The sequence below is a fragment of the Panthera pardus genome, unplaced genomic scaffold, assembly GCF_024362965.1.
Source record: "Panthera pardus isolate Hobbes unplaced genomic scaffold, ASM2436296v1 HiC_scaffold_12, whole genome shotgun sequence".
NCBI classification, from domain to species: domain Eukaryota; kingdom Metazoa; phylum Chordata; class Mammalia; order Carnivora; family Felidae; genus Panthera; species Panthera pardus.
The window spans coordinates 54,398,874-54,410,887 of NW_026526677.1; the positions used below are offsets into that span (position 1 = coordinate 54,398,874).

Below are 12,014 nucleotides of genomic sequence, written 5' to 3' on the forward strand. Positions count from 1 at the left end.
ATAGATTTGAGTTACTCTCTAGCTTCCTTTCATTTCAACAGAAAGGACTCCCTTTAGCATTCCTTGTAAAGCAGGTTTAGAGATAATGAACTCTCTCAGCTTTTGTGTGTCTGGGAATATCTTATTGTCCTCATTTGGAAGGGCACTTTTGCTAGATAAGGAATTCTTGAATATTTTTTTAATAATTTACATATAGCACCCCCCTCTGTTCTGGCCTGCAAAGTTTATGTCCCAAGTTGCAATGGAATGAAGCTGATGTGTTAAAGGAATAAAGAATGTGTTCTCTATCTTTTCAGTTCCCTTCAAGTCCTGTTAAGTGGTTGACAGATTATATCAAAATACTAAGAGATGGCTATATCTGCAACTGTAAACCCAAGGGAGTGTACAGATAAACTATGATTCCTGCAATTAGGAAGATTATCAAATATTTACCAACAATACAAATACCCCCCTCCCCTTTCTTAGTGATTCCATGAGGACCTGTTTGTGTCACTTGTTATTCTTGCTTATCCTCTGAGATTACCATGCTGAAGCTACTATATATGGAAACTACATGTTTAGGTTGCTTCTTGGTTCCGAGTCCGTTTCCTTGTGAGATAGTTAAGGTTATGAAACTAAAGAAGGATGGAGAGAAAGATAGTCTGAGCAATCTAAGGAAAACTTTCAAAGACATGGGATTTTCTTAACATCTTTTTACTTTCCAAATGTCCTAGTTTCAAGAAAGAAGATATAATTCTTTGAAACAGAAGGAATACACATTTTTCATTCTTTATGGATGAAATGAAGAAAAAAATAGATTGTAGGAAACGAAGATCTTTTTTAAGGATCTCATAGAAAGTTTTCTCTCATTTTGACCATATTTCATATTGTGTGAATCTATTGAAGGAACAAGAAGAAGGATACCTCATGATCTCTATACTCAACCTCAGGTTGGCATTTTCAGGGAGATGATCTCACAGTTATTATATCATGTGTTTTTGTACAAAAAAAAGTGTTTTAGAAACCAGTGTGTGTATCTCTGAGTGTGTGCACTTTCTACTTCTGTGCTTACAATGCTCTGCATTGTATCTGTAACTCCAACAGTTACTAGTAAGCACCTGACAACCACTGAATTGGTCTAGATTATAAAATTTCCTGCTGGTTATGTGCTTACACATGAATGTGTAGGGACCTTTGTTTACCCACAGAATTTTATCTCACTTTAATTTCTTTATAATCATTTTTTAAATTTTTTTTAATGTTTATTTTTGAGAGAGAGAGAGAGAGAGAGAGAGAGAGAGAGAGAGAGAGACAGGGCCTGAGCAGGGGAGGGGTAGAGAGATAGGGAAATACAGAATCCAAAACAGGCTTCAGGCTCCAAGCTGTCAGCACATAACATGACACAGGGCTTGAACCCACAAATCATGAGATCATGGCCTGAATTCAAGTGGGATGCTTAACCGACTGAGCCACCCAGGCACCCCATCGCTTTGTAATCTTTGAGTCTCAACTACACTAGATTTAATTCATTACATCATGATTGTTCTTCCCAGTGGAACTTTGTTTATGCCCCTTTCCTTTGCTTTGTTTATGTGTGTGTGCATGTGGGTGCAGATAGACGGATACATATTATCTTTATCTATACCTAAATATCTATATTCAGATTCCATAGGACCAAGTCATATAATCTTCACATTCCAACCTAAGTTCCATTTACTCAAGAAGACTTTTTTTGACTCATGAAGCTTAATTTGATCCTTTGGTATCATTTCTGTATAACTCATCCTTCCCTTAGCTTTGGGATAAGTTTTGGCCATATAAATTATGTGTTGAAAGTTACACTACCATTACTTGTTTAAAGCTAAATCAGGAAAAAGACATATTTTTGTTTTTCACTGTAATAAAGCTAGGTTATAGTACATATAAAAGCCTGGAAAAAATTGTTTGGTTAATAATATATGGGGGATATAATAAGTATTCTGGCATGATTCAGGAAAGCATATGTATTGGTAACTCTGTGTAAGTTCTTATTAGTACATATTATATTTATAAGGATTTGTTTGGGACAGAAGGAGAGCATATTATCTTTAAAAACTGATGGAAGTTCTACATAAGTACTATGTACTGCCTTGATGGGAGCTGGGAGAAGCAGAAAACTAGTAACCAAGGGTTACTCTACAACTGAAGCATTTGTGGTGACTTAGAAGTTAGTTTTTCTCTTTAACCTTCTCAACTCCTGCCTCATGCTCACCCACTTTATCCCAGAACTTCTCTGCTATGGGGATTTGACTATTGCTTGGAATTATAGGACGAAGTATAAAGAAATCTACTATAGTCCATAACTGATATCTCAAGCATCATCAGGTATAAATTTACCAATCCAATAAATAAACCGTTGTGCATGTTTGAGAATTTGAGTTTCTAGATCAACAAATGAAGGAGCACAATTAGTATCCGTCTGTACTGTGAAATAATCTAAATCTGGGAAAAAAAATGAGAATAAAAGTGTAGTGAGTGGGGTTAATGTTAAGAAATATCCTTACCAATAGATATCTGTTGGTTCAAAAGAACATAATATGTGCCTACTTGAACAGTACATGATAGAAAGAAATAAACAATAGGAAAAAAGCAAGTTGTAATCTTGTCAGATTAGTCACGTGTGCACAGTGGTAAATGAAAGGCTAAAGATAAAGACTGAGTTGATTCTACTTCAAAAGCTGTGTCAAAGACTTCAGTATCATGTCCAGAGAGGGACAAAGACCATTTATTTCTATTCCCCATGTGAATGCCAGATTGGACTATAAGGGTCCTTTCAATAACTACTTGATGTTTTCACAGTGCTTCTGCTTGATCACTTCTAGTTAGGGGAAAGCCCACTGACATACGGGAAATAATGAATGGTAACTCAAGGAAGACATTCAGTAAATATTAGTTGACTTACGTTCAGGTATGACTACAGATGGAATCTTTTACTGGAAATGAAGGGACAAGGTAATTTATAAGTCCCTGGGATAATATGATATAAGTATTATCTTTCTGTACTTCTAAACACAGTCATTTGGTTAGTTATTACTAATTTTGGTATTATGGTCCTAGTGAATTTAAATACACCTGATTATGAATTTGAATTGTTTTTAGCAATAGATCATTAAGGGTCTTCCTGAACTGAATCTCCATGTTTTTAGCATCTGGTTGTGATCATCTGTCATAGCAACTTTATCTTTAGAAGTACTGATAAGCCCGGGAAAAAGCATCATGCCTCCTTTCAACACCTCTCATCCTTCTCCTGTCACCTTCTTGCTGATGGGCATCCCAGGACTAGAGCACCTGCATGTCTGGATTGGGATTCCCTTCTGCTCCATGTACGTGGTGGCTGTGGTGGGGAATGTGAGCATCCTGGCCGTGGTGAAGGCAGAGCGGAGTCTCCATGAGCCTATGTTCTTCTTTTTGTGCATGCTCTCCGTCACTGACCTGGTCCTCTCCACATCTACACTGCCTCGGATGCTGTGTCTCTTCTGGCTTGGAGTCCATGACATTGCCTTTGATGTCTGTCTAGCCCAAATGTTCTTCATTCATAGTTTTACTGCTATGGAATCTGGCTTTTTTCTGGCCATGGCCTTTGACCGTTATGTGGCCATTTGTCATCCACTGCACCATACTACCATTCTCACCCATGCACGCATCACCATAATGAGTATTATTGTGGTGATTAGGGGTGTAGCCTTCTTTTCTCCACATCCCATCCTGCTCAAACAACTTCCCTACTGCAGATCACGAATTATTGCCCACACCTATTGTGAGTTCATGGCCGTGGTGAAGCTGGCATGTATGGACATAGGGGCCACCAAGAGTTATAGCCTCAGTATGGCTTCTATCATTGGCTCATGTGATGCAATTCTCATTGCTGTATCCTATGCCTTCATCCTCCGCTCTGTATTCCGTCTGCCATCCCGAGAAGCTAGCTTTAAGGCTCTGGGCACATGTGGGTCACATGTCTGTGTTATTCTTGTCTTCTATTCCACAGCTGGTTTTTCCATTTTCACTCACCGTTTTGGGAAAAATGTGCCTGCACATGTCCATATTTTTATTGCAAATATGTACCTTTTGGTGCCCCCTTTTCTCAACCCTATTGTATATGGAGTAAGGACCAAGAAAATACGGGAACATGTTATTAGGACATTAATGGTCAAAGTTGCTTGATTGTAGTTGAATTGATAAAATAAATGGAAATAAAAGAAGTGATATAATTAAAATAACTAGCTGCTCTTACTCTCACAAGCAGAATTGCATTTACCATCTGAAAGTTCTTTTATTTACTATATGTCTGTGAATTCCAAAAATTCTAATCAAACAAGTTATTTCAGCTTTTTCATGTATTAAATATTTGAGGACAAATTGTCAATCTCCTTCTAACTGTATGTCTTATGGAGGATAATTACAAACAGAGAGTGAACAGTGGAAGGAGAAAAAGGATAAGTAAACAATATAGAAAAAAAGGATTTCTATAGAGAACTAAATGATGGACAGTTTCCCACTTGTATTTATGGAACAGCTCAGTGTACAACTGCAATAAGCTTCTCTTGATGTTTCTCTTTGTTAATATATATTTGTATGTTGGTAATAAAGAAAAGACCATGAAGATCAGTCTATCATCGATCTATATATCCATGTATCTATGTATCTATCCAACATCACCACTTATGCTTTTTTGCAATTAAGATAAGAATGTAACTAAAGGACATTTACTGGTGGCTTTTTTAGTATTGTGGTAAAATATACATAACATAATAGTTGTTATTTTAACCATTTTTAATTGTCCAGTTCAGTGTAATTCATGCATTCACATTGCTGTGCAGTCATCACCACCATTCTTCTTCAGAGATTTTTATCTTTCCCATCTGAAATCTATCCCTTAACATTAACTTCCCATTCCCCACATTCCCTGGCAACTACCATTATATTGTCTTTGTGAATTTGTCTACTCTAGGTACTTCATATAAGTGGAATCATACAGTATTAGTCTTTTTGTGACTGGCTTATTTCACTCAACATAATTTCTTCAAGGTCCATTTATGTTGTAGAATGCGTCAGAATTTCCTTACCTTTTAATGTGGAATAATATTTCCAATAAATATTATAGTGGACTATAGATACATAGATAAAACAGACATATATCTAGATACAGATTCTTATCTATCTATCTATATTTCATTTATCCATTTATCTATGGATGGACACTTGGGTTGCTTCCAACTTTTGCCTCCTATGAGTAATGCTATTGTGGATGTAGTTATATAAATATCTGTTCTAGTCTCTGTTTTAATTTCTTTTGGATAAATACCCAGAAGTGGAATTGCTGTATTATATGGTAATTCTGTGTTTTCATTTTTGAGCAATAGCCATGTCTCTTTTTGCACAGAAGCTGCATCATATTACATTCTCACTAGCAATGCAAAAGGGTTCCAATTTTTCATATCCACACCAATGATTTTTTTTTAATTTTTTTAAATGTTTATTTATTTTCAAGAGACAGAGAAACAGGAAGTGAGGAGGGGGTAGCACAGAGAGAGGGAGACACAGAATTCAAGCAGGCTCCAGGCTCTGAGCTGTCAGCACAGAGCCTGATGTGGGGCTTGAATCCATGAACTGTGAGATCACGACCTGAGCTGAAGTCGTACGTCTAACCGACTGAGCCACCCAGGCACTCCTAATTTTTTTAATTTTTTAAAAATAGTAGCCATCCTAATATATATGAAGTGGTGTCTCATTTTGGTTTTGATTTGCATTTCCCTAAAAATTAGTGATGTTGAACATCTTTTCATGTATATATTTGCCATTTGTACACATTCTTTGGAAAAAATTTTATTCAAGTTATTTGCTCATTTTCTAATCTATTGTGTTGTTGTCATTGCTGTTGAGCTTTAAAAGTTCTTTATATATTCTGGCTATTAATTTATTATCAGATATATGGTTTACAAATATTTTCTCCCATTCTGTGGGTTGCCTTTCCCTCTCTTGATAGTGCCCTTTGATGCACAAAAGTATTGTTTTCCTGCTCATTTTTTAATTGAAATATAATTAACATATAATGCTATATTAGTTTCAGGTGTAGAATATAATGATTCAACATTCTATACATTACTCAGTGCTCATCACAGTAAGTTGACTCCTAATCCCCTTCACTTATTTCACCCATTTCGTCACCCACCTCCCCTCTGGCAACAACCAGTTTGTTGTCTGTATTTAAGTACAAAAGTTTTAATTTTGGTGAAGTCCAGCTTATTTATTTTTATTTTTGTTGCCTATGTTTTTGTGTCTTATCCAAGAAATTGTCAAATACAATGTCATAAGGTTTTCTATTTTTTTTCTAAGTATTTGATAGTTTCACCTCTCCTATTTAGGTCTTTGATCCATTTTCAGTAATTTTTTTCTGTATGATATGAGTTCAATTTCATTCCATTGCATGTAGATATCTAGTTTTTTCACTGCCATTTGTTGAAAAAAAAAAACTGTTCTTTCTCCATTGAATGATCTGGGCTCTCTTGTAGAAATTACCTGACCATATATGTTAGAGTTTATTTGGGAGCTTTCTTTTCTCTTGTATAGGTCTATATGTCTGTCTTTAGGCCAGTACCATACTTATTTGATTACTATAGCTTTGTAGTAAGTTGTGAAATCAGGAAGTATGAGACCTCAACTTTGTTCTTATTTTCAAGATTTTTTTTTGTGTGTGGCTATTTTGTGTGAGATTTTGTATGAATTTTAGATTGGATTTTTCTGTTTCTACAAAAATGTCATTGCAACTTTGGTAAGGATTGCATTGAATCTGTAGATGACTTTGGGTAGCATTGGCATATTAACATTATGTTTTCCAATCCATGACCATGGAATATCTTTCTATTTATTTGTGTCTTCATTAATATCTTCCAACAATGTTTTGTAGTTTTTAGTGTACAAGTATTTGTCTCTTTGCTTAAATTTATTCCTATTTTATTCTTTTGGAATTTATTATAAATATAATTATTTATGTAATTTCCTTTTCAGATTGTTCATTGTTAGTGTATAGAAATGCAATTTTGGGGTTTTGCATGTTGATTTTGAATATTGCAATTTTGCTAATTTATTTATTGGTTATATTAGGTATGTTTGTGTGTGTGTGTGTGTGTGTGTGTGTGTGTGCATACAAGTGTGATATCTTTATGGTTTTCTTCTTACAAGATCAAATCATCTGCAAACATAGTTTTGTATCTTCCTTCCCAACTTGTATGCCTTTTATTTATTTTTCTTGTCTAATTGCTATAGCTAATACTTCCAGAACTATGTTGCATACAAGCGATAGAAATGGGCATATCTCTCTTGTTCCTGATCATAAAGAAAAAACTTTCAGTATTTCACCATTGAGTACAATGTTAGTACAAGGGCTTATCATATATGGCCTTTATTATGTTGAGGTTGAGGTTGCTGGTCATTTTTTATTGTCCTCTTTCTAATATTTAATAACAGTTAACTAGGAAATACCGTCATTCTTTCAAATCAACCAATTACCAAAGCCCTATAGAATTATTAAAGGTATCTATATTAGTAAGAATCTAACCAGGACACAAAAAAAATTTGAATATTTAGGACAGGACATCTTTAATACTGATAATTATTTATATAATTATATAGCTTCTGAGAAGTGAAATATTAAAAATAAAGACTCCCAGAAATTAAGAACTATAAGAAGCCATACCAGCTCTAGGTCAGTGAAACATAGGGGGCAGCCAGCAGTTCCAGACTCAAAGATATGAGTCTCCCAGTGGAAGGTGAAACCATGGAAGTCCTCTCTGGCAGGATCTGGAGCCCTGGAGTAGATGCAGTTGAAGAGAGTGAGAAATAGGGAGAAATGACCTGACCTTTCTTTCCTCTTCCCTAATATTTTCCTGCCAGTACCTACACTGAACAAACCCAGCATAAATACAGATGATCTGTGATCCTGGGAAACATAGCCTGCAATGGTCAATGCTCCTGAAATACAGAAAAAGGAGAAGAAGTTGAGGAAGGACAAGTTTATAAGGAAGACATATTTAATATATGCATAACATTGCAACGAAAATGCACATAATGATTCTTTTGTATATAGGGATAATGAATATCCTTTACTTGATTAAACAAGTAAAATTCAAGAGGATTCAGTAATAGAAACATGACTAGAAAGTATCCTGGAGCTTTGGTTGTTTTTCAGAACTAGATAAGATTCAAGTAAGTTACTTAATATCTGGAGACGTATGGGGATATTAATATGGATACCCTAATTAATTAATAACCATGTGCCTCTCTGATATTCTCCATTCTGTCTAGCTCTCATCACATATGTTGTGAGAAGGCATTAATTCGCAGTGCCTACATGTGCTTAAGCCCTAGAAGTGTAATAAATCAAGTATCTCAAGAGACTCGGAGTCCAGAGACCATCTCTTCTTGGTTTCTAAGTTCAGAGCTAGCTTGGGTGGCAATGACACTACAAGATTGATTCCCTTCAAGAGACCAAACTGTTCCTGAAGAGACTAGGAGAAATTATTGAAATTGCTTATAATCAGACAACATTCTCGAAGGAGGTGATAGGTAGGATATTCCTTGCAGGCATCTGGTCCCCCAGGATAAGAGATATAATGAAACTTGCTGTAGTATAGCATATATTAAGCTGACCTTCACAGTGAACAATGGTGCCATCTCATTATAGAGGTAAGATAACCTGGTTACAGGCTGCAGAGTTGTAGTTGAGTTGGGATTGGAAAACTCAATGCTTCCATAAGAAGGGAATGATGGAACCTAGGATGGGGTTCTAGGTCCAGTCTTAAGTGGTGAAGACAGCACTTGTGGCTCTCTGAAAGATGGTTGAACTTCTTGACAAAAAATAAGGTAGAACAAGATGAACTCAATATTTAAGCTGAAATGAACAGTTTGTTCATTCATAATTTTTGTTAATCTACTTCTAGGATTTAGTCCTAAACTGAACTGGTCAAAACATTTTTTTAAAAATAATTCTTTTATTCAGAGTGAAAGGATACTTCATGTTATAAAAGCTCACCATATACCAATATTTGAACCAAGATAATTATTTATCAATTCAAAATTTAGTATTGTTAGGATATCCTTCCAAAATAATTGCTCACAAACTCTAAGGAGTGATTTCTGGTAAGCCAATTTCTGGAAATCAAGAGTTTTATTTAAAAGTTTTCTTAAGGAATCAGACCTCTAAACCCAGACAGCAAACTGATGGTTGCTAGAGGGAAGAGGGGTGGGAGATGGAAGATAGAGCCTTCCAGTTATGGAATGAGTAAGTTATAGGAATAAAAGGCACAGCATTGGGCATATAGGGAAAAAATTTTAGCTTTGGAAACAGAAGTCAGTGTGAAGTGTACTGTGTGATTGAAAAATGTATTATTCACCTTCTGGAAGAATTTGATTGATCTTTTACAAAACAACACAAATATCTGGTAATCTGAATACCCATGTTTTCCAGACTTAGTCATTTTTTCTATTGGATAGTCCTTTGCTAAGTGATTTTCTTATTGTTCAGTTGAGCTGATTTTATGAAGATAAGGGTCCTTGATTTATTAGCTCAATGACTCACCTTTAAAAATAGGACCAGTTTGGTTCATACTTCTTCATTCTCCTTTTTTTTAGCTAATTTCCCCAATTGTTCTTTAGTATTTCCCAAGTCACCTTTTCATTATATCTATAAGCCCTATCATTGAGAAAGGGGTGAGAGACGTTAAATATCACAAATCACTGATCTCAATCATAATGGTTGGACTTACCCTTTTTTGCTTGTCTCAAATTATAGAAAATTATATCTTCATACTCAGCAATATATCACCTGTTACCTCTCTAATACTATAATACTACTGAAATGCATATGGCTAACTGAACAACACTTTCTGGAAAAAAAAAGGCAAGGAGATAGATAGATGATAGATAGATGATAGATAGATACTTTTCTACTAATTTTTCTTACCCAAAAAAGCACAATCCCATATATTTAATGCATTGCGAGATTATACTACTGAAGAAATAATTCAATAACTGGCATCTCTCCAAACCCATAGTAATGGAAGAAAAACATTGATATTCATATATTTATAATCTTTGTGATTTTTAATTTGGACAGGGTCATGGAATATCTACTGTTTGCATAATGTTAAATTACAACAGGACCAGTCTTCACCCTACCAGCTTTCTACTGCTTGGCATTCCAGGATTGGAGGCTGTTCACATATGGATTTCTATCCCTTTTTGTCTAGTCTACCTCGTGTCACTAATGGGAAATGTTGCCCTTCTATTAATTGTCAAGACAGACCACAAACTACACGAACCTATGTACCTCTTTCTATGCATGCTTTCAGTGGCTGACTTGATTCTTACTTCTTCTACACTTCCCAAGATACTTAGCCTCTTCTGGTTCAATTACAGAGAGATCTACTTTGAAGCCTGCCTCACTCAAATGTATCTTATTCATTCTCTGTCTACTATGGAATCTGGATTTATCCTGGCCATGGCTTTTGACCGCTACATAGCCATTTGCCACCCATTAAGACATTCCACTATCCTGACCCCTGCAGTGATTATAGGCTTCGGTTTGGGCATTGTCTTTAGAGGAGCTGTACTCCTCAGTCCACATCCCTTTCTACTGAGGTGGCTTTCCTACTGCAGAACTAATGTCATCTCCCATACGTACTGTGAGTTTATGGCTGTGATAAAGCTAGTTTGCACTGAAACCAAGATTCGTAGAGCCTACAGCCTAATTGTGGCATTCCTGACAGGGGGATTGGATTTCATATTGATCATCTGTTCTTATGTCCTTATTCTTTTCACTGTCTTTAATCTGCCTTCGAAAGCTGCCCGCCTCAAGACCTTAAGTACATGTGTCTCCCATGTATGGGTCATCTTAGTGTTTTATACACCAGCCTTTTTCTCTTTTCTCACTCATAGGTTTGGCCACCACATCGCTCCACATATCCATATTTTTATAGCCAATATATATCTTCTTATTCCACCTATGATGAACCCTATTATTTATGGTGTAAAAACCAAGAGAATCCGGGAGGGATTCTTTAAATTCTTAATAATCAAATGTGTTTGAAAGCATATATTGCTGCTTTCAAGATTCTCCCTTTGTCTTTTTCTTTTAAACATTTGACTGATACTTTAGGTAAGGATATCTTGTTTTCATTCTGCTTAGAATTTGTTGAGCTTCTTGTTTGTGAGGATTGAAGTTTTTTTGTTTTTTTTTTTTATCAATTTTTGAAAAATTTCAGCCATTATTTCTTCAAATGTTATTTCTGTCTCTCCTGTCCTTCTAGGATTTTCTTTATAGGCTTTTTTTTTTTTTTTTTCTGTATCCTACAGGGGTCTTTGAGACTTTTTCATTTTTCTCTTCTTTTTTTTTTTTTTTTTTTTTGCTTTTCAGGCTGAATAGTTTCAATTGGCCTCTCTTCAAGCTTGCTTATTCATTTTTTTCTCTAAGTTTAAATATGCTTTTGAGCACCTATTGTGGATTTTACATTCATTTATTATACATTTCCATTATATTTGGTTCTTTGTAAATAATTCCTGTCTATTTATACTCTGTATTTGGTGACACATGATTCTCAAACTCTTCCTTTTCTTCTTTAGACTTGGTTTATTTTAGTTCTTGGAACTTATTTGTAATAGCTGATATCAAGTCTGATTCATAAGCAAGATTTTTACTTGGAGTGGGTTTTGTTTGTTTGTTTTGTTTTGTTTTGTTTTTGAAATCTTGTGCATGCACTATGCACATGGGTAGGTGGCCTTCTATATTCCTAAAAATATGTTGGAACTTTTCAAATCCTCCTATGAACATCTCACTCTCTGTTTTTATTTGTTTGCTTGTTTTTGTTTTGTTTGTTTGTTGGCTGGTTTGTTTTGAGTTTTATAGTCAGTCTTTTGTTAACCCAATTAGTAAGTTTGTCTTAGGACACTTTAATGTTAAACAATTGCCATTACAAATGCCTTTTTCTCATAGGTTGATTTCT

The 12,014-nt window shown here is 35.2% G+C and overlaps 2 protein-coding genes across 2 annotated transcripts; both read left to right on the top strand.

Annotated features, from left to right (window-relative positions):
* The first annotated feature begins 3,234 nt into the window (after positions 1–3,234).
* On the top strand, positions 3,235–4,179 carry LOC109267066 (olfactory receptor 52E4-like). The gene has a single exon (XM_019449571.1). The coding sequence runs from the start codon at positions 3,235–3,237 to the stop codon at positions 4,177–4,179; it is 945 nt and encodes a 314-aa protein (XP_019305116.1).
* A 5,977-nt stretch (positions 4,180–10,156) lies between these two features.
* Positions 10,157–11,101, top strand: LOC109267013 (olfactory receptor 52K2-like). Its single transcript, XM_019449526.1, has one exon. The coding sequence runs from the start codon at positions 10,157–10,159 to the stop codon at positions 11,099–11,101; it is 945 nt and encodes a 314-aa protein (XP_019305071.1).
* Positions 11,102–12,014: the final 913 nt, after the last annotated feature.